Source organism: Microtus oregoni, unplaced genomic scaffold (assembly GCF_018167655.1).
Source record: "Microtus oregoni isolate MIOR12 unplaced genomic scaffold, Mior012 000047F_ref0000412, whole genome shotgun sequence".
Taxonomy (NCBI): domain Eukaryota; kingdom Metazoa; phylum Chordata; class Mammalia; order Rodentia; family Cricetidae; genus Microtus; species Microtus oregoni.
The window spans coordinates 18,891,570-18,915,377 of record NW_024543221.1 but is presented as its reverse complement, the minus strand read 5'-3'; the positions used below and the strand labels follow the sequence as shown (position 1 = coordinate 18,915,377).

General features: G+C 37.2%; 1 protein-coding gene across 2 annotated transcripts in view; it reads left to right on the top strand.

Moving 5' to 3' along the window:
- Cd46 (CD46 molecule) overlaps positions 1-17,301 on the top strand; it is a 30,594-nt gene extending 13,293 nt beyond the window's left edge. Inside the window, exons 7-13 of one of the 2 annotated variants that reach the window (XR_005972625.1) lie at positions 1,984-2,031; positions 7,615-7,656; positions 9,655-9,690; positions 10,107-10,167; positions 14,948-15,070; positions 17,031-17,152; positions 17,250-17,301. Coding sequence is in view for 1 of the 2 variants with exons in the window: in XM_041635432.1 (XP_041491366.1) it covers positions 1,984-2,031; positions 7,615-7,656; positions 9,655-9,690; positions 10,107-10,167; positions 14,948-15,070; positions 17,031-17,052 (332 nt within the window). In the remaining variant the exon portion in view is untranslated. Of the gene's footprint in view, positions 1-1,983; positions 2,032-7,614; positions 7,657-9,654; positions 9,691-10,106; positions 10,168-14,947; positions 15,071-17,030; positions 17,167-17,249 lie in introns of those variants that run through there. The other variant, XM_041635432.1, reaches the window with a different exon arrangement.
- Positions 17,302-23,808: the final 6,507 nt, after the last annotated feature.

The window sequence follows — 23,808 nt, the reverse complement described above, 5'->3', positions numbered from 1 at the left end:
GGTTGCAACATTTTTCAGAGTAAATTGAAGCCTGGTTATTGCTATATAATTAAGGCAAGAACCAAAGGTATGACTCATGATAGTGAAAAGTAGTAACTTATTTTATTTGCTATAGTCCCACACATGAACAGGAATGTGAATTTAGAAAAGGTATGTCCATTTTAAATGTGTAATTCCATGTGTCAAATGATCTAGTACTTTTCTTATTGTGTTCAGGATGTAAGTTGGATGCCCTTAAAGGACTTACCACAATACCTGGTATATGGGATACTCTTAAAGTTAGCTACATAGCTTCTCTACTTGCATCAATCTTAATAAAAAGGAAGGCCCTTGGCTTCTGTTTGTTGCTGTTTTCTGTATTCAGTTTTGCTACTTAATTCTTTTTTTTTTTAACCTAAATGATTTGCTTACACTTTTGCTTCTTATCATGTTAGACACAGTTCATTTCCTGAACTGTGGTCAGTTTGGGGGTGAAAATCTCATTAGCCGTTTTGTTTAGGATCTTGTATATACCCAAATTGGCCTCAGTCACAGTACTCCTGCTTTAGTTCTTCAGTGCTGGAATTATAAGCATGGACTATGCTCAGGTTTTCAGTTTTTTTTAAGTAGTGCATATAATAGAAATTTGTGCTGCTTCAAGAATGAAACCTGCGTTTTCCGTTTCCTCCCCACTCCCCTTACCTATTTAAAACATGTGTTCGTTATTTTTGTCTTTACCAAGCAACACTGACAACAGAAACTAGATTTCTTAACAACCAAGAGCTAGGAAGCCTCTCCAGCTGAAGTGACTTAGGTTTTCTAGAGCCTCCCAATCAGCTGCTGTTAAGCATGGAGAAGTTTCTATGATGGAGGAACCATCATTCCCACTGCAGAGCTCCTTGCTGTGGTTCCAGCTGATGCTCTGGAAGCCACCAGGGTCTTGGAAAGAGCATCAGACAGGACTGACTGTCCACAGTCCTACCTTGACTCTGCCTAACCAAACTAACTTCATTTCTATGAACTTTGGATTCCATGTTGCTTTAACAAGGATATTGAACTCAAATAAACCTCAATTACTGGTTCTAACTTGTTTAAAAATATTTTCTGTCTTCTTAATATTTTAAAGATTTGAGAGATATGAGAATTGTAGATGCTTACTTGCTCACCCAGTGATTAGAATCTCTTTTTTCTTCTTATTTTTTCTTTTGAGACAAGATTTTCACTATATACTAGAACAATCTGTGTAGATGAGGTTGGCCTAGAACTCACAGAAATCGCCTGCCTCCCAAGTGTTGGGATTAGAGGCATGTACCACCATGCCCAATTTCTGGAGTACATTTTGATATTTTATACAAGAACCTGACATTTCCAGTAGCTTTCTTTTATATCTTAGCTGAGTTTCTGTTGAAAGGAATTTTTGAAAGAATTGACAGTAAGTACTTAATAAAATATTTATGAAACACTAATTCATTTTGCTATTTGAAAGACAAGATATATAAGAAAAGGCTCATAAAGAAGTAAAACTAAGAGGGATCCTTCTGTTAAAAAAATCTTGGTAGAATTGTCTGTCATTTTTTATTGCCCATAGGGAAGAACTTGAATTGGAAAGCGGCAGCAGCAGTAGCCTGTACTAGTGTTATGGTAGGTCTGATGGTATGTGAAAAGTGGAGAGATTACGGTGCCCATTGTATGGTATCTGACTTGTTAGGGTGCATATGTTTACCTTGAACACATTCTCTTTATGATTTATTTTTAGTTACCTTCTAGGATTTGTATTTGTAAAATGCAAAGCTGTAGTGAAGATTCTTGTACACAGGTCTGTGCAATTATATATGTAGATCAAACATATCTATAGGCTAGGTCTCTAGTAGAACTATAAAGTACAGAAAGTATGTGTACTCTTTATTTTCATATGTAATCCTTATAAAAAATTAATGTTATAATTAAATTTATAATTTTATATTAATAAGCCTAATGAACTGATAGACTCTATTTTTTTTTTAGGTCCTAAGCCTACTTATCCCACCAAGCCTCCAGTTTACAATTACCCAGGTTTGATAATTCTTTGTCCTACTGATGGAGTTAAGAGTTCCATGAGATATAGATGAGAAATGGTGTCTTGTTTTGTCATTTTTTCAGTTTTTAATAAGTTGAACTTTTTAAAATTACATTTTTAAAGCATCCTTTGAGGTGGGGATAAGGTGGGTCACTATTGATGCTCAGGCATTCAATTCTCATCTCAAATAATCTTTGCCTTTAGGTTCTTGCCACTGGACCCAATGGTCATTTATTCATATCCTCTTTCCTTTTTTTTCCTAAAATATTTTAATTTACATACATCTGGATATAGATTTATTTTTATAGATTAAAAGTATATAAATAATGTTGTGAAAGTTAATTGCTACTAATATTTTAGGGTTATTTTTTATTTATTTTTGTACATCAACATTCTATTATTTTTCCTTTTTCCTCATTATTTTATGTGTGTGTGTGTGTTTGCATATATGTGGATGCACACATTTGTGGTATATACACGTGTTTGTGGAAATCTGAGGTTAATGTTGGGAATCATTCTCAATCCCTATTCCTTATTCCCTGTGGCAGGATGTCTTCATCAAATCCAGAGCTCACAGATATAGCCAGTCTCTCTAATCTCTAGGAATCCCAACTCCACCTTCCAAGGCTAGATATGCAGGTAGACTGCCTATGTAGGTGTCTGGGGATCCAAACTCAGATCATTACTCTTATGTGGCGAGTGCTTGATCTCTGAGCTATTTTCCCCACCAACATTTTCTTTTTTTAAGCAAAAATCATATCAAACTTCACATATTTTTTGTTGATTTGTTCTTTCACTTAATGTCTTAGATTGGGATTTAGTTAGATTTATTCCCATAATAGTTGCTTTTGGAGGCCTTAAAAGTTTTTGCCTTTAAGACTCCCTTTCAGGGTTCAATTAAAGACACCATGAATAGGTAGAAGGGGGGCTAAAGATCTGAGGGTAAAGAAGTGTACTCACAACAGGAATCGTCTGACCATGTTTCTCCATTCTTCTCTCTTCAACCCATCATCTCTCATTGTTCCACCCATTACTTGATCTCCTTGTTCTACATTGTTCTTCCTTGTCCCTAGTTCTACCCATTACCAGGGTTCCCAGTCATATATATCCTTAAAACCAGCAATTCCCCAGCCCTAGCAGGTTCTTTTTCCCCATAGAAAATTAGATAAGGGTTTTCACATACACACACAGATCCATGGGAGTGGCTAGTACACATCCCGTGAACTACTTAATGGAGAAAGTTAGTAAGAAAGGAATTACATCATCAGGGATTCTTAGGGAGGAGGTTAGTATGCTACATTATTATTAGATGATAGATAAAAGGTTAAAAGGTTTATTTTCAGTAAAATTATGAATAGGGCACAGATTGTTTAAATTAGTGCACCGCTTCTTTTCTCCTGGTATGCATAGAGGCTGTGAGGTAACTAGGCAACCCAGGGTAATCTGATGGCTCTTGATCCAATAGCACATACACCAGACACCACAATTTCTACAGGCCTAGGTCTGGAGTTAGACTTAATGCTATAAGCAAAGAAGAGACCCAGGCCTCTAAATTATCAGTTCTGGGCTATGCTGTTATCAACCGTTCTGATCGTGGGGTAAAACCAGAGCAGCAGCTTGAGCAGGTAGTAACTCTACATCCTTAGAGATCCATGTATATCTTAGATGGGATGCTCTCTGCCTGGACCCTAAACTCTGACCAAATACCTGCTGATAAAGATAATTGCAGGAAGGCAGATCTCTGTGCTTACCTAGGAGAGAGGAACAAGGCCTGGCCAGTGGGAAACTGGTTTCACTAAACAGTTCTGAACTGTGAGAATTCCCAAATATATAACAGAAAAAGAGTCAACTACAGCAAAAAAAATTACAGTAAAGGACAGCCACTGTATTCATGAAGCAATAATGCCAAAAGCCTTGCCTTTTGGTTTAGTCTTTACCAGATCCCTTGATTGCTCATGAAAAGATGTCTGAGCAATTACTATATAATGTTGTGGCTGTAGTAAGTTGCATACTATACATCTTACTTTACCAATCTCCTAGTGGTCATGTGTGTCAGAAGTTTTACATAAATGGGTGATGAGATATTTTAATTATTCCATCAATTGCTATGAGTTGTATGTCATATAAAAAACTTTAGGTAAGAATGGGGATGGAGAGATAATTCAGTAGCTAAGAGCAAGTCCTGCTCTTGTTCAGTACCCCATTTGATTCTCAGCATCCATGTGGAGTGGCTCACAACCTACTGTAAGTCCAACTTCAGAGGATCTGACACTCTTCTGGCCTCCTCAAGTACCTGCATGTACATGGCACACACACACACACGAATTAAAAAAATAAAAATCTTTAAATAAAAACAGGCTTTTAGTCTTCTCCTGGTGAGAATTACATATTTTATTCATATATCTGAATTCTTTATATCAAATTGAAACACATGCTGATATTTGTGGGGAGGGGTAACAGGCTCCTCCTTCCCTCATCCCCACTTAGGGGCTAAAAAGGGCTAGTGGATAAGTGGAACTATAAGCAGAGCTTTCTCATCTGGGAAGAAGACAGCTTGCCCAACTTTTCATTGTACATAAAATCACACGTATTCCAGCCTTCTTTCTCGTTTGGACCCTACCCATTCCTACACCAGAGTTGTCTTTTTAAAACTACAGTACTCTTTTTTTAATATTTGACTTTTTAAAAATTTCTAGACCATTCATGTTAATCTTGCAGTTCAACCAGACAATTCTTTGCCATTACACACACAGACATTCTTGTGCAACCAGTTCTCTTTCATCATCCCTAACTGAAACTTACACTGTTAAATGAAGACTTCCTGTTCCTCCCTCTCCCAGCACCTGCTACACACTGTTTTCCTTGCTTCCCTATATAACTTTGTCCATTCTAAGTATTTCCTGTACCGAGATCATGCAGAATTTATCCTTTTGTGCCTTGCTAACTTCATATAACTCTTGATCCATGTAACATTCATCTCTTTCTAGGACACTTATGTAGTAATAAGAGCGGCGGGGCTGCGTCCCCGGCACCCGGCCGCCCCCACGGCTAGCTTTACCCAAAATAATTACACGGACACTGTATTCTTTTAAACACTGCTTGGCCCTTTAGCTCTAGCACTTACAGGCTAATTCTCACATCCCAATCAACCCATCTCTAATAATCTGTGAGAACCGGTCTTACCAGGAAGATTCTAGCCTAGTCCATCCTGGGTCGGAGCTTCATGGCGTGTGTCTGCCCAGGAGCGGGGCATGGCGTCTCTCTGAGGCGTCTGCTCCCGAGAGGAGAGCTGTGGAGTCTGAGCTGACTTCCTGTTCCTCCCAGCGTTCTGTTCTGTTTACTCCTCCCACCTATCTTCTAACCAATAAAATGGGCCAAGGCAATTCCTTTATTAGCCAATGACCTTCCTCCATCATTTCCCCTTTTTCTGTTTAAACAAAAAAAAAGGCTTTAACTTTAACATAGCAAAATTACATATAACAAAACAGTTATCCCCCTTTAAATGTAAAATATCTGAATAATATTCCATTCCTTATAGTGCCTCATTTTGCTTATTTGTTCCTTTTGGTAAATTAAGGTTGCTTTATGTACACCTCCTAGCTATTTTTTACAGCTGTTTTGAGTATGGAGTTAGACACCTATTCAAAGTTTCCACTTTTAATTTTTCTGGTGTACAACAAGGAATAGAACTTCTAGGTCATAAGGTGATTCAATTTCTTTTCTTCTTCTTCTTCTTCTTCTTCTTCTTCTTCTTCTTCTTCTTCTTCTCTCTCTCTCTCTCTCTCTCTCTCTCTCTCTCTCTCAGGAAATTATTGCTTTCCACAACAGCTACATGATTTTATAGTCTTCACCACATTTCTTGCATCTCTATTCTCAGTTGTTCTGGTCTTTGTTTCATTTCGTTTTGTTTTGCTTTTGTAACAAGAGCCATCTGTCTGTTTTGTGTTGCTGTAACAGAATACCACAGATGAGATGATTTATAAAGGACAGAACTTATATCTCTCATGGTTCTGGATTCAGGGAGGTATGTAATGTCAAAGTGCTACTGTTAGGCAAATTCCTTCTTTCTGCATCATAACAAGCCAGAAGGAAGAGAGAGATAGGAGAAAAAGTATATGCCACATGGGCAGACTCACTCCTACAATGAGCCCAGTCTCTAGATAATGGCACAACACATTTGTGCCTCATCATCTCAACACCCTTATGTCAGCAAGAATTTCTACATAAATTTTGGAGAAAGCAAGCATTCAAGCCATAGTACTAAGTTAGTATATGCATGTGTTTGTGGAAAAAGATATATTTTCATTAACTTCTTCAGATGTTTTGTTTTTTATTCTGCTGACACCACTGCTGATGACCTAGGGAGAGGCAGAACAGCATGGAGGTGGGAGTGTGGGAGAAGAGTCTCCTCGTCTTCTAACAGCTAGAGACCAGAGAGAAACAGACCATGTATAACCTTCAGAGGCATGCCCATATCCTCCATCAGGGTCCACTTCCTTGTTGATACCACTTACTAATACTGCCATCAAGTTACATGTCTATGAATGGACTCTATTAATTTAATCAGAGTCCTTAAAATTCCACCATTTTTCAATGGCTGGGTCCATCAGTTGAGTATCACACCTTCAACACATGAGGTTTTGGGGGATGCTTTGTATGCATACCACAACCATGTGTTTCCATGTATTTATCTCTTAAATCATTTACAGCAAAGTTTTGTAGGCTTCTCTGTGTAAGTCTTTTATGGCCTTGGGGTTATTCTTTGTGTTTTACCTTTTCTATGCTATTGCAACTAGAGTTGTCATAATTTCCTTTATAAAGTATTCATTGTCCTTTGTGTGTGGATTTTGTATCCTGCAACTCTGCTGAACTCATTAGTCTGTCTGCAGAAAAAGCATGTCATCTGTGGCTGAGGCTGTAGCAAAGTGGTGGTAGGGTGACAGCTGAGCGTGTTTAGGCCTGGGTTCAACACCCAACAGCACAAGAAAACAAAGGTCACTCCATTTTCAAACATATATTTTTCTAACTTTTATTCATTTTCTGTTTTTCTTACCTAATTGCTTTGGTTAGATTCCAATATATTGAATACAAGTGGCAAACCTGGGTACCCAATCTTGTTCCTGATTTTAGAGGGAAATTTTCTAATATTTCATTATTGATAATACTAACTGTGGGTTATTTTTATATGGGATTTATTTTGTTGAGAAAGTTTCCTTCCATTTCAGGTTGATAACTGAATTATTTATTGAGCCAATTCAATATCTTTAATTTTAACTAGACTCTCTTAAAATTTACAGACTAATTTTGAGAATAAGGAAATTTGTATGCTACTATATATTATTACTATAGGGAATATTAGTAGACAGGAAAAAGCTAATAATAAAAACATAAAACTGTAGAACTTTATAACAATACTCAAAACAAGAAATATTAATGGTACTTATAAGAAAAATGAAAGCTTAGAAGTTTTTATACATTGGTGAAGAATAAACTTGAGAATTTACAGGATTTTGATTTTTATTCTTTTATTTCTCTGTTTTATTTTACTTAACCCATTTTTCTTTCTTTTTTTCCCCTAGGATATCCTAGTCCCCGTGAAGGAATATTTGGCCAAGAATTAGGTTATTATTTCAGTTATTTATACCCGTGAAGTATGAAACATTAACAGTTTACATGGAAATATCATACATTTAAGTTACTGCGAGTTAAAAAGAAGCATATCTTGTCAGTAGTAATAGTTGACATTTAGGATTGCTTACTTGGGGCTGACACCATGACAGATGTAAGTACTACTGTGTAGAGTGACATGGCGGTAAGTGCAATGTTATAAAAGGGCCTCAATATAGGAAAATTAGTTGGTTGAGGTTAAAGTATATAAATCACATCTTGCCTTCCATGTGATTCTCTTCCTATTTGTGTCTGATCTACATAGACCTTAAAGTACTATAAGTTGGATTAATATTTTTTTTGTGTGAAAGATTTGTTTAGCATAATTTATGTAGTCCTCAACTTATACAGTACACATTAAACTAAATCAGGTATAGTTAAAACAGCTAAAATTCAGTGAAATGTAGACATGATGAGCAAGACAAAAAATCTGCTAGGTTTTATTTATTAGACTAGATTAGTAGTGATTTTTTTTCTTAAATCACATTTGGCTTATTATGGGAGATTGGGTCATTGCTAACCCACAGTAACTTGAAAGTGTACTTAGCGTATCTACCTAAAGATTATCAGAGATATTCACATGGCCAAAGTTCGGGTTTCACTCATGTGATTTTGCTTCTGTAGGAACTGTGGCTTTCCACTACTGCCCAAGATCTAAGATAAAGTTCCATGTCATTGCTAACCCAGGCAAAGGTCACAATTTAAAGTTCAACATTGGTTTCTGCTGAGTATGCATCAGTGTCTTTCCAATGTAAAATGAAAATATTCAGTCAAACCATCAGTTTGTGAACTGTCTTAAGTATGAAACTTTAGAAGAAAATACATTAGACATAAATACTCCCAAAATGTAAGATTTTTGTAGAATTTAATGTTCTCTAGTAACCTAGTTAGCATTAGCTGTTAATTTGATACTTCCTGGAGTCACCTGAGAAGGCAGTGTCAATTTAGGGATTGCCCAGATCAGATGGCCTGTAGGCCTGGGGAAAGGGGGATTGTCTTGATTGTTGACTTATGTAGGAGAGTTCAGCCCACTGGAAAGCACCATTCCCTGGGCAGGTAGTTCTGCACTGTATTAAGAAAACTAGCTAAGCATGAACCTTGCTATCAGTCTAGCAATAGCCTTCCTTCACGGTTTCTGCCATACTCCCTGAGTGGTGAGTGATTTCCCTGCTTAAAGGTAATGCTGCATGTATACCTGGCAGGCCTGCCATCAAGTTCTGCCTTGAGTTCCTGTCCTGACTTTCCCTCCGTGAAGTATAAACTGGATGAATTATGTTCTCCCCTATATGCTTTTGGCCGAAGTATTTTCTCTCATCAATAGAAAGAAAACCAGAACACCCAGTTAGTCATTATGCTTGTTTAAATTCCTCTGCATAACTCATTGGTGGTCTGCGACTGAACTCTATCTCCACCTCTTAGGCTATACTTCCAGAAGGGAAGGTCTTTGGCATTTAAGATTAGTTATGGGGGTGGCTGTGAGGTGTAAGGAAGACAGGAAGGGCCTGATAACCTAGAATATTTGTAAGAATTGAAAATAGTATTTGTTTAATTAATTTATTGAAGCTTATGACATTCTACAGATCTACTTTTCAGGGGAATGGATTTCTTTTAAACATTATAACAAATTGTAGGAAGCATACTGGACAAAATCAAATAGAAGATAGCATATTGTGTAATGATTTTCCTCTATTTGGTGAATTCTAATCATTCTGTAATAACCTTTACTAAACAACGTGATGGAGCAAGAAAAAATAAACCACACACTAAAAATTGAAGTTCACAAGTTGGACCCCAAACCTGCAAAGGGGCTTACAAGTGTTCTGTGATCAAAATGACTTGGGTATTAATGATTGTGTTCAAAGTAGATAAATGAACATTTATTATTCTCTTAAGTTTAGATTATCTGAACTAATTTAGAGACTTCTAAATGCTTGGCTTCTTTTTTTCCTTAGATGCATGGATTATTGCTCTGATTGTTGTTACTTCAAGTAAGTAGCCCACATTTTTCACTGCTTAAATCCAATTGTTTCTGTAAAGCAGTGTATTTTTAAAAGTTTTTAAACTTGAGATAAAGTAACTTAGGAAACATGGTCTTTTATGTATTACCCTTTGCTAATTTATATTATTTCATATCCTATGTCTACTTAGAAGTAGCCTGTAAACAATGATTGTGAATGTTCATCCTAAGTATGCTTTTGATAATATTTAAAATTCAGATAGGACTCTCTGACTTTCTGTGAACTATGATTCCAGGGAATTGGATTTAAAGAATAAAGAGTGCAGATGAAATCTAAATGCATAACTGGTTATCACTGAAAAATAACTGATTTATTTCTTCTGCTTAGATTTTGAATCTTGGCAATCATTCTCAGTGTTACATGCTATTTATTTTCCTTTTCTTTAGTTGTTGGACTTGTTGTAATTTGTCTCATCATACTCAGATATCTTGAGTACAGGAAGAAAGGGTAAGTATTCTAACTGAATCGGCATCTTCCTCATGCCTTTGTGCCAAAGTTTGTCCTCTGCCCTGAGCACCATCCTTATAAAGCATGCTTGCAGTAATGTGCCCTACAAATTTCATTTCTTTGCTAAAACATCATTGCAGCAAAGGATCTGTGTGAAGTTGCTTTTTTTAGCAGCTGTTATGACTACAAGAAAGTTTTCTATGGAATCTGAAGTTTAAGTTACTTAGTGAAGCAAGGTCATTATGAAGTTTTCCCTGCCCTAGGTAAATCCTATTTCCTAAGTTCGAAAGTGGCCAAAATTAAATTTGAAATATTTCAGTGTGATATTCACTTTAAAGTCACTGAATTTTTTTATGATAAAAGCTTACATTTGTCTTACTTGGCTAGTGGTAAAAAGCAATGTAAGGGTCTGATTTCTTTAGAGAATTATTTATTAATGTTAATCACTGTGATTGAGACCATCACTATTTGATTTCTCTCTTGTTCTCCTGAATTTTTTTCACAATAGATTAGTGAATGAGCTAGAAGTAGCTGAAGGGCTAAAATTCACAGGGCATTGTATTATCTTTTATCTGTGTTCTGCCTCTATAAAAATTTAAACAACGGTGGATTAAAATAGGAAAAAATACAAATACATAAATTTAAAAGGAATAAGGATTTAGAAGAGATGGGGTATTCAGGGTATGTACGTAGGTGAAAATAGGGATTCAAAGTATCAAAATTAAATGTAGAAAATTTACATATAATGTAAGATTTGGAATAAAACTTATGACATAGATCAGATTAGTGCTTTGAAGTTTCAGACAGAATTTAGATAATTTCATCTTCTTTCTTCTTATTTTAAAAAAGCTCTGAGCATATCTGAGTGGGTGGATGTGGTCAGGAGCAGGATGATGTGGGTGGTTTCATTGTCACCCAGGGCTTGGGCTGCTGCACATAAAGATATATGGATAAAAGGGTTTGCTGCGTGATTCACTGTCAAACTGCAGTGTCCATGATGAGATTTTTCTTTTTCTCTCTCCTAAATTTTATTTTATTTTATTTTTGGGGAAGGTTGCAAGGACAGAGGGCGGATATGAAGGAAACGAATGGAATTGATATGCATGATGTGAAAGCCACAAAAAAATAAAAAGTTTAGTAATAAAAATTAAAGAGCTCTAAAATCATCCCTAATAAATATAAGGCCTTGTTTCATGTTTCCTCTTAAATTAATAATCTGGTTCGGGCTATTAAATAGAAGTATATTCTTGTAAAAGCTCAATCTTTTTATATATATATATATATATATATATATATATATATATATTTTGGTTTTTTCGAGACAGGGTTTCTCTGTGGTTTTGGAGCCTGTCCTGGAACTAGTTCTTGTAGACCAGGCTGGTCTCGAACTCACTGAGATCCGCCTGCCTCTGCCTCCCGAGTGCTGGGATTAAAGGCGTGCGCCACCACCGCCCGGCTTTGTTTATATTTTTAAAAGTCATTTTAAATAACTCAAATAAAAACATCCTAGGGCTAGACTGAGGAAGTAACACTTGGCCAGTCCCAAGCCCTATACATTTTAAATGATCTTATATCCATTAGTATAGCCATTTTGAAGTTACGGAGATTTGCTTGGGGTTTTGCATTTTCTTTGTCGATCACGTTTTTTATTCATTTACCTACCAGGCAGGGGACTGTAACAGTTAAAACTAGGAAAGCAAATTCTAAACTTTTAAATATTACTCAATTGTCTGTTTTATATGCCTGTAATTCCTTTATTTGAATCTCAAATCTCGTATTTATAGGATATCTAATAATAACATTTGACCTATCTATTGGTTACATGTTTTTAAACTAGATTGATAAACAATGTCCATGGGGAATGCTATCAGTGGTTTTATTAATATGCAAGGTTTACTTTCCAAAGAAAGTAAACAAAGTAACTTTTCATTGCCTTTTTTGTTATTGTTTATAACATCACTCCATAAAAATTCATTATGGAGTCTTAGAAATATTAATATATTAATATACAGACTGTATAGTTACATGTAAAGTATCTTTTAAAGCTAAGCAATTGCCTAGTCTTTGTCCTCACAAATAATAGTGACTTGAAAATCTAAAAATAATTTGTTTTGTCATTCTTCTTGTTCATATGTAATACTACAGTGGTCTAATAGAAAATTTAATTTAAAAAATATTTTGGGAAGATTATTTGTTTTTAAACAGTGCAATGCCCAGAGTAGGGCAATTTCCAAGAATTGTGTAGGAGGAATAACTCTTAATTACTTTTCAGCTAAAATATAAAATGTATTGATAGTCTTTCAGGATATACTTTGCCTTTTTTAATTACAAAAACCCAATATATGATGGTTAAATTAAAAATTAGGATCTTCCCATGCTTATCACACATATGGCATTGGATCAATCTCCAGCAAATAAAAAAGTAATTTAATTTTCAGAATGCTTGGCTTCAGAACACTGAAGCCTGTATATGGATGTGTGTGGAGTTTTCTGTTTTTCGTTTCAGGGAATTTACCTCACTCTGTATCTCTGGTTAGCCTCAAGCTCGTGATGATCCTACTGCCTTGCCTCCCTAGTGATACTATTTTATCCCTAAATTTACTCTCCCAAGAAGTCAGGTGCAGACGATACTTCTTTGTAAGCCCATGGATCACTTGATGCTCTGGGATAGGTCTGAGACCTACTGTCTAATCCAAGGGTGCTATATGGTCCACTGCAATTATCCATGATCAGTGTTGACATTTTTAAAAACACTATCAAGTTCATTGTCATTTTTTTCTTTTCTTTTCTGGTATTTAAGGTCATTAAGTGCACCCCTCCCCCATAGTGAGAAACACACTATGCAGAATAGGCTGGCCTCCAACTCACAGAGTTGCCTGCCTCTGTCTCCCAAATGCTGGGATTAAAGACAGGCACTACTATGCCCAGTTGTTATATTTTTTAAAGATTTATTTTTATTTTATGTGTAGAAGTGTTTTGTCAACATATAAGTAAATGTATGTTCTTTTATTTAAATTATTGTACTATCTTCTTAACCCATAACCTTTCTACCTCAAAGTGGTTTTCACTGTCTCTGAGTTAACAAGAATAAATGCACTTCTTTTACCCTTACTTGACAATCAACACAGAAGACTTTTGTGAAAAAATGTTGATTTTCCACACACAGCAATCTTTCAGATCTGCAGCAGACACCAGTTGGTGTCTTCTATTTAGTTCAGATCTCCTATACACTCTGTTTTCAATGTCAGTACCAAGCTCGGTCCTTTCACCTGGGCTTTTGCCTCACCAACTATAAACCATGGTCCCCACACCTCTTACTCGATTAATTTGCTAGAATGACTCACAGAACTCAAACCAGTGGGAACTGCAGAGGAAAAGGTATGTGTCAGAGAAGGAAGGCTCTGGAACTCCTGGGGGAACTCCTCCAAGAAACTTTTTTTTGCCCCATCTGGAATCTCCAAACCTAATTCTTTCTGCCTTTAAAAAAAAAATCATGCTTAATTAGATCATTTAGCCTCCCTCCCTTCTCCATGTTGGGAGGCTGGACGCAGGGCTGAGTTTCAGTCCTTTCGTACTGAGTAGATCTTTTCTGAAGCTTCTGAGAGGTTCCAGCCATGAGTTTATTAGCACACAAAAGTTTAAAGATATTAAGTTGTTAGCTACAGAACGGCAGTAAAGACCAAAAATATGTATTTCACAATATCACATTGCCACTGTAACTTCTTATATAGACTATAAAATGTGTAGCTACTTTTCTATTTTTAGGGGAAAACTGAAAGAAGGCATAGACGTCCCCAAATTTCTGTTAGAGTGTTTTTGTAAAAAGGCTTTGATGTAACAAATATCTGTGCTGACTTGAAAGCACAATGATCCTTCTCTAGCCTCATCAGAGTGCAAACAAAATAGCCAAAAAGTTAAAAGTATTCTATAGTTTTGTTTATTGACTCTCAGGTATAAGAAAAGATAAAATTTGGGCTGGGATGGTAGCTTACAAGTCATACAAGCATGAAGACCTTAGTTTAATCCCCAGGACCTACATAAAAAGCCAGGTGTGGTGGCACATGCTTGCAATCCCAGCAATGGGGATGCAGACATAGATAAATTCCAGGTGCTTGCTATTCAGTTAGCCTAGCCTGTCACATACACAAAAGAATAGGTCAGGATCGACATAGGTCTCAAATAAGTCCATTTCCCTCACCAGTCTCCTTTCTTCACTAATTCTCTCCTCTTGGAAGTAACAAACTGCTTGACTCTCATCTTACAAGTACTTCTAAACCACAGATGCTTTTTGTTTAAATGTTTTCACTTGTGACTCCCTCTCCTCCATATATGCATTATTTTCTTTACTTTCATCCCTGGAGAGGTAAGAGTTATCCCATTAATAAAAATTATTTGCAAAACTCTGAGACTAGAGAAGCCTGCATACCTCCCTGAAATATTTACCAAGCACTGTGTACATACCACGATCAAAAACATAAGAATTTCTTTCCTTTCTTTCTTTCTTTCTTTTTTTCATTTCTTTCTTTCTTTTTAGGGTGAGACATGAACATTTGAAATATTTTCTAGTTCACAGACAATACAATAAAAACTATTGTTTTTTGTGTATCTTGGGGCTGAGAAAATATAGCTCAGTGGTAGAGTACTTAACTAGAATGTATAAGGAACTGTATTCCATTCCCACAAGGGGAAAAAATGCCTATTTTCAAAGTAAGTTTGTGGAACTTAATTTCTGCACGTAGTTAAATTTATTTTGATGCTGTTCTTATACCTTGTCTTGTAGGAAAGCAGAGCTGAAAGCTAAGCATTCCACTCACCAGAAAAAGTCAGCTTCAACCATACAATCAGAGAAAACTCCATCAATGATACAAACTCCAAGGAGCAATTTGTCTGCTGCCTCTAATATGTAAGTCGCAGCTTTCTCTGTCATGCATGCGGTTATTGGGCCACAGTGCTCACATTTTAATGTGATTGACATTAAATGCCTGCCGTTGACACACCTTTAAAATGTGTGTGAATTTTGTATAGAAAAAGTGTCTGGTTTCCTTTAACTGTCATTTATATTTCAAAGCATGTCAATACCATATCCCAACTGACTTGAGGTTGGTAAATTATTAATTTTATAATAATGTGTAACTCAGAGAAATATAATTTATAATGAAATTACATTTCAGCCTAACATGGTGGAACATACCTATAGTCCAACTATAGGAGAATGGTGAGTTTGAATCAGCCTGGGCTATGTAACAAGACCTTGTTTTTTAAAAAATTACATGTTATTTGTTTGAAAAAGAGGATGAGGGGGCTGAAGAGATGGCTCAGAGGTTAAGAGCATTGCCTGCTCTTCCAAAGGTCCAGAGTTCAATTCCCAGCAACCACATGGTGGCTCACAACCATCTGGAATGAGGTCTGGTGTCCTCTTCTGGCCTGCAGACATACATGCAGACAGATTATTGTATATATAATAAATAAATAAATATTAAAAAAAACAAAAAAAGAAAAAGAGGATGATTTTGAAGTCTTTTAAATGTTAATTCTTAAGATTTCTTTTTTTGATAATTCTAAAATGTATTTTCTATATGGTTTATTATAAAAAGCCTTCATAAATGCACATACCCCTTCAGCTCTGATCCATTAAAAGGACACTAAAAATTCAGAATATAAGCCATTTAGAAATCCTTAACTAAGACTATTAATAGCAAAACTATATAAATGTTAGTTGAGTAAAATTCTACTTTTCCCTGACAACTTCAGTGATTTAAGTAAATTATAACTTTGATGTGTGGCAATTGTTAACTGTTTTGAACATCAATAAACCAGCCAAAGAAACACTACCTAAGATTTCACAGCTATTTGTATGCTTCTATAAAAGGCCATATGGCTGTGACACCCATAACAAGAATCTACAATGTGAACACTGTAGCCTTTTAAAGTAACTCTCCACTCTGAAGTTCTGGCTAATCATGACTTTCATTAAATACATACGTCTTTAACCAAGCCACCTATGTTGTTTGTAAGGAATAAATTCATCAAATAACTTCAAGAATGTGGAAAACAGACACTGCATATTGCCTTTATCAGAGGAAGCCCTTTCCTTAACCCCTCTCCTGAAGGCACTCCTGCTGTCAGTTGTGCTGAATGAGCTCTGGAGTAAGTCATACTCAAGTAGAGCAGAGCTTGGCCTCCACCAAGGCCCCAAGCCAGTGGCTCTGGGGAACTGAGAGAAGAAACTGCCATGCCCAATTCACTGTCCTTCCTAAGGTGTGCTTTACATTTAGTAGCATAGAGTGGCAAAGAAGCTTTGTCCTGGGAAGACTCTGAATACAAACTGAAACTGGGTGAAGGTGAATCCTGTTTTCAGTATAAACACCTGCAGTCACTCTGAGTAACCCCCACCTCTTATGCCCTCCAAGTAGATACTCTGGGAAGATAATATTTGAACAAAAAAAAAAACCCAAAAAACCACCCAGAAGCTCTGGATTAAGAAAAACTGAAGTCTGTAATCATTTTCACACATTTTAAAAATGCAGGCTTATACCTAGGCCTGGTGGTATACTTATAATCTCAGCATTAAAAATAGACAAAAAGATAGCAGGTTAAAAACAAATGACTAATTGTTTAAAAACAAGAAATGGCTTTATTATTTTTAAACTTAAAGTATTTGTAATCAAGTATTTTTAATATTTACTTGTATAACATGCTCTGCTTCAAATTTAACCTTCAAATTTTTATTTATGAGATGTATAAATCTATATTTTATCAAATAATTTGTCAGTTATATAAATATATGAAAAGTGTGTTTTGTTTTTAAGATTGTCTAAATGATAAAGGCATAATTGAACTTAAAAATATTCTTTTAACTTCAGGACTGCAGCTGCAGGAAAATGAGAAGCTCCATGTGTGGAAGTCACTACTGTTCCATCTTTGAAAATTGGTTCTTCAAGTCTGGCAAAAGTAAAATTATATATTTGAAGGAACTTCATTTATGGTAATGTGTGTGTGTATGTGTGTGTTTCTAGTGTAAATAAAATAGGGTTCTAACTGCCATCTGAGTGTAACCTCTCTACTGTCTCCTCACATCCCAGCCCCTCCAGCTTACCAAGGGTTCAACACAGCCCTGAGTGCCCGTGTCCAGAGCAAAATGTTCAGTGACGTTTCCTGCTGGAAGAAGGCCATGTTTCCAAGCATGACACCAGACCTTCTGATTACAACTCTTTTCCCTGTACTTCACACTTTCATTGCACATAATGGCTGTGCATTAGCACACATCTGTGCCTTCTACACTCCATTGTTACCTGAAACGTTTAACATCCTCTCCAGATCCATGTTATCTCTGAGGCCAATGCATGTCCTATTTGTCCTGTGAAACTCTGACTCCTCAGCTCTTAATCTTTTATTGCCTAGCCTTGTTTAGCCACATTTCAGACTCAATATATACATGTCTAAATAGAAGATGTAACTTTCATATCACTTTAATGCATTCAGAGGGCTCAAAAAGCAAAGTCAAACAATTAAAAACCTGACCTGTGTAACTAATAGGATTTGGTTTTCTTTATGCAAAAATAATTCTTGCTGCCTTTGCAAATATGAAGTAAGCCAGACTAAGGACAGGCCAGTGTTTCTCACCTGGGGCTGTCCACTGGCCTCCCCCAAGTTTTACTGACACTTGAGCACTACCTCAGTGTGCTCTGTTATTATTAATTTGAAATGAGGCCTGAAAACAGGAAGTCTTAATTTCTCTGATTTTAATTTGCCAGGTGAGGATGAGAACCTGTATTAGCAATTTTCCGGCCTGACGGTCAACTCTCCATATAAACTTATAAAGAGGGTAAAAGCTTAAAGAAAATCACAGTTTAATTTTATTTATTAAAAATTTTCAAAGTCTTGAATTTAATGTTCATGGGTTGGGGATGTAGCTCATCAGGAAGGTCGTTCAGCATAACGAGACCCTGGATTCACTCCTCAGCAATGGAAAAAAAAGTCATCAACAGATTATTAACATAATCTTGTTTGCTTAGAAGTCCTGATGTCAAAATAAGCAATGATAAACTGCAATTTTAAAATGATAGTAATATTTGACTAATATCAACACAGAATGAACACTAGATTGACTAAAGCATTTTAAGCCATTGACGTGAGACTCTAGCATATTTTAATTAGCATAAAATATAGAGAACTTTTACTGTAACCAACAACAAATCTTCTGAATTATGCTAGAAAGACCTGTTGGCAAAAGGAATTTGGAACTGCCCTTTAAAGTAATTTTAAAGTTTTAGGGACATGAGCAATTCTAGTGTTCCAAAGCTTGTGATACCAGACAGCTAACATTTTAACCAAGACTAGATTTTACATATTTTAATAATTTGCCTTAAGAGCAGAATTTAACAGCCCACTAACTTTTAAAAGTGATTCAGAACTGACTGAATCTGATACACGAGTAGGTGTCCCTGTGTTCTGGCTTTCTAGGCTCATCCAGAGGTTACACTAGATAAAGTGTCAACCTTTGAGAACCATAGTACTGCTGCCCTCCTATGGACTGTAGAGGATCTGACAGTCCTCTGCCCTTCTCTGTGAGGTTGTCATTGCTGGAACTCCAGAGTCATTAATTGTATTTTAGAACAGGTAGAACACTAGTTCTCTTCTGCTTTTGGGAAAGTAACAATTTCTTACTTCTTAATATAGGAAAAATATACTGGGAGAACTGATGTGAACACACAATTTCCCTTCTTGCTTTCATACAGCAGGTAAACACACTGCCACACAGATAATGCAGGAAAACTACCAACCTTGATTCCTGACATGACTGGACAAACCCAATAAAACTTGAGACAGGTAGTAGGACTGATGTGAGGAATAAGAAATGATTTTAGCTCTGAATATTGTTATACACTGCAATGCTAAGCCCTGTGTTGAACCACTAGAAACAAGAGCTCTGATGTTCTGATATCCGATGGTATTTGGAGCTTGTGGCTTCACTGGGAATTCAGGGAATATCTAATGCTTAGGCAAACACGTTAAGTATGGTGATTGGAAAAATTAAGCATCTGATTACCTACCTCCACTGCCACATCTCAAAAAATATTAAATTTGTACTTGAGGTGAGCTTCAACCGTGAGAATTCCTTCTGTAGGCTCCCAAAGCAATCTGCTTCTCAAATTCTGATGTATAGGTTTATCACATCGTGATCTTGTTAAAAGGTAAACACTAATCAGCGAAGACAGTGCAACCAATGAAGTAAAATGTGACCCTGCTGACCTCTGAAGCTTGAAGAGAACAAGCCAAAAAAACGATGCAGCATATTTATAAACCAACCAAGAAACCCATTATTCCTTCATATTTCTGAAGGGTTTGTGTCTGAGAGTACCTTGATTTCAGTTCAATAAAAACATCAGATTTCTGCCATACAGAACTGTTAAGAATGTGCATGTTAAGACATCACTTTTGTGCTCATTTGTTAAGGGCAGTTACAGGAAATTTATGCACCAACATAATAACCGGAAGCAAAGAACTAGGACCAAAACAGTATGGCCTTTTCAGAAATAGGGAAATGGCTCTCAACCCTGTCTGTACACCAGACTCATCTGAGACCAACTAAAATAGTACTTCCTTACAGGGATAGGGCCCAAAGATCACTCTTTCAGTGACCAAAGCTACGGCAGCATGCTACTGGGCTAGAATATGCCCATGTATAATATATTAAAGGAACTATCTTAGGCTTCCCTAAAAACTATGTACATATTAGTATGCTAGCTATTCCTGAAACTATATGCCAGTTTCCAAATAGAAGGCCTGGGCCAACTTCTTTTAAGATGCTCGGGTTCAGACTTAATTCATTTGCTCTACTAAACTGGTTGCAGATCTTTCTTCCTCCGGTTAACAACAGTACATTATATTCACTTCTAAAAAGTCTGGTAAGGCTTAATAATGCCTCAAAGAAAGACTTTCTACCTGGGTTGACAGCATGGTTTTTGTTTGAGGAGGATACTGCCAAAAGAAAAAAAAAAAGAAGTATTGTGCATTAGCAGTCAATTATGAAAAACTACCCCAGACTGACAATTTTATGTAAGCACTCAAGATAAAAAAAAAAAATAAGTGTTTGAGAGGTGTTCTAGTTTCATTTTGCTTCTCAGAACTTCAGGATATGAAACTGTTTACGCATTTGTCTTTGCACTTTGATACTAAATTCTATTATCACTTATTTAAGAACTAGAATCATGACTCAGGCGTATTTTAATTTTCCAATATGAATTAATTGGGAACTTTGGACAGGGCAACAACAAAAAAAGGCTTAATGTTTAGTTAATACCATGACCCAAGTTGTCATACTTAGAGGAGGTGCGGTCTTCTAGTTTCATGGAGCAAATTAAACAATACAGCTGAGGGACTTAGCCATTCCCACCACCACATCCTGAGACTTAGAACATAGATTCTTCAATCAAAAGCTTGAAATAGCTCTGCAGCTGCAGGATGTATCGTAGTCACTGGGAAGTCTTTCAAGCAAATGCTCCTCCATTCACCTCCCAATTCCAGCACAATAGGCAAGCAGCCATCTGGGGTAAGACTACTGGGATGTGGCCTCAGAAAAAGCTTCCTGGGCAGCTGATTTGCCACCAGTTACTGAAACCCACTGGCTTGAAATGATTATTCTGCAGATAGCTTCGTAGTTAGCTATGCAACTTCTATGGAAGGGGCCACCTGCTTTCTTCCTCAAGGTTCTCCAAGCATAGACCCTGCCCCCTCCCCATGCTGCCAAATCTCTGAACAGTTTTACAAAATTGTCTCACCGCCTATTCAAGGGTTGAAATAAACTATCACCCAAAAGTAGAACTCCATCTGCTACAAGTGCAACTGAAATCAGCCTGCTCCCCTTTAAGGGCCACATGACAGTTTGGTTAACTAAGTTCCCTGCAGCAACACTGACAGGAGGAGGGTCAGAGTCCACAGTTCCTTGGAACCAAGAATAGTCTTCGCATTTAGTAACATCCCTCAGCCTAGAGCTCCCTTATGTCTCTGATCATCTTTCACCTTTAGAATTTCATTCCTGTCTTAATGGCCTTCATTTTTAATGTTTGTCTACAGCAACCAACTTCTAATTCTTTATGACTGGCACAGCAAATTAACTTTCCAGGGCCCACTTCTCATTGTCACAGAATTATGAATGGAAAATAATAGATTAAAAACACAGACATGATAAATTGAATATAGCAAATTATTTATTAAAGCCAGGATGCATGAACATACTCTACTCAAACATGGTTCAGCAGCAACCAGTTTATACAATTCATAACAGTACCACATGTCAGAAATTACAACTGTGGATATCAGATAAATTACAAAAATTTAATTTTAAAACCCTGTTATCTCTAACTTCTGCTACCACATACATATGAATTAAAGAAGTTAGGAAACTGTGATCTTCCTTTTCTGCTCTGCCTGTGTAGGAAACGACAGGCTGCTGCTGACCAGACACCACGAGGCTCTGAGGCTGGTGCTTTTCCCCCTACATCATAACCGATTTCAAATGGTGCTAGACAAAAACAGACTCTGAACACCAGGAGAAATCGGTCAGCCTGTGTAAGAGATGGGCCAGTGGTGGTCTTCAGGTCTGAACCTCATGGCAGACAAGTGACAAGTCTGACGTCAGCTGTGCTGCAACCACGACTGAGTCCTCCAGGCATCTTCCAGGTACAGGCAGGCAGTACTGATGCGGGTGAAGCGTTCCTCCAGGTATGGAGCACCCTCCCCTTCCCTGCTACAATCAACACCCAAAACATCGCTGGATGATGAGCAGTACAGGTCAGGTCCAAGCCAACCTCCCCCTCCCATGAAATGATGGATAAATTAGTTCCCTCCCTGCCCCGATCCATGCCCTTGCATTTATTTTAAACAACTTTCCCACTATCACTGCCTCTAAACCAAACAAACTCAAGACCAAATTCCACTACTCCAAGTCTTCTCTTGACTTCTTGAAGGAAAGAGCCAGTCCTGTGTGCAGCTGCTCCTCTGTAGTCTAACCTCTGCTGTGCTGCAATTCTTACTCCTAAAACACTGATTTCAAATGGTGCTAGATACAAAGATGGAAAAATCTAAGCCACCATGTGAAACCAGCTTCCAGAAGAAGAGGATCTCGCTGAAGAAGGCAGAGAAGTCAGAAGATCCAGCCTCAGCTCTGAGAATCATCTTGCCTGTCAGATGGACAGCCATACAAAGCTGCTCGTAGCAGGTCACAGCCAACATTCTGAGCAGACGAGACCCATGCAAAGCTTACTCCCTGTATGACTTCACATTAGTTAAAAATTATAATACACAATGAACTAAAAGAACCAAGTCCATTACATGCATGTACATCTGTAATGTCTTGAATTTATGTAGTATTTCCCAAGACGCATAGTGGCATACATGATATCACTCCTTTAGGACAGTTACCTATGAGACAGTAACTACTGAACACAGGTTTAGCACCTAAGTCAGGACAACTGTTCCATGAGTATTATTCAAAAAGAGCACATGTTCCTCCTTTCCATCCTATGACCCCATAGGCTGACATTTTGAATTAACCCAGAGTAACTTTAAAAGCTGGTATCTTATTATGTAGATACTCCTCTAACACAAAAATAAGGTAAGCTTTTAAAATTTATCTGAAAATAAGATTCACAAACTATGTTCCAAATTGGACTGCCTCTTTGCTATGTTTCCTCTGATGTCACAACACAGAGAGAAAAAAAAAAAAAGACAATAGAACCGTATGTTTTGGTCTCTCCAGCAACTCTTTTTGTCCTCCGGATATAAGCTCTTCCTACAGCTCCTGACTGCTATAGGGTAATTTTTGAGCAAATATAATGTGAACATCCAGTGTCACAATACTTAGTCATTCTAAGAGTCCAATGAAGCAGGTATTGTTCTGCTGTTTGCACAAGAAACTGTAGACATAGAACCAGATGGACTAATGTCTGTATTCCTGTTCCACTGCTGCTGCTTGGTCTGCTCTGTGTGACTGTGATCTCCTTTCCCTTGAACTGAACTCTTACCTAGACTGGGGAGGGGAATTTACTTCAGGCAATCCGGATAAAGTGAAAGAAACTCACTGTCACACATGCTATGTCTGGGTAAAGATGAGGGCACATGGTGTTGCTACTGCAAGGGGTCAGGTAGTCTAGGAGAACCTGCTTTTGCTCTATTGTACCACAGTGCCTCTGTCCTGTCTAGCAACAGGGAAGTTGATGGGAATGAAGCCTACCAGTAACATTGATAGGCTTAGCTTCTAAGAAACTGAGCCAGGCAGAGGACCTCCCTGGGGTTCTCCAGGGTCTCAGCTACAGAAGAGTGCAGGCAAATCTATATAATGAGTTCCAGAGTGACAGTGATACTGGTTGCCAAAATTAGGGCCTTGTGAACGAGATGATGTAAATATATCACATGGCAGTTATTGACAAGGATCAAAACCCTGTAAATGAAGGGGACAGATGAGATTTACATGTGATAATACTCAGCTCTTCTGATTTTCATTTCAGTCAAATTTTCTTAGCAACTTCCTATTGCTAGAATCCTCAGTCTTCTTCCTCTATGTTAAGGAGAGATATCCTGCAGGAATCCAGAGCACACCCTTCTCCCAGAAGTCTCCGCCTCTGCTGTTACCTCCTTGGC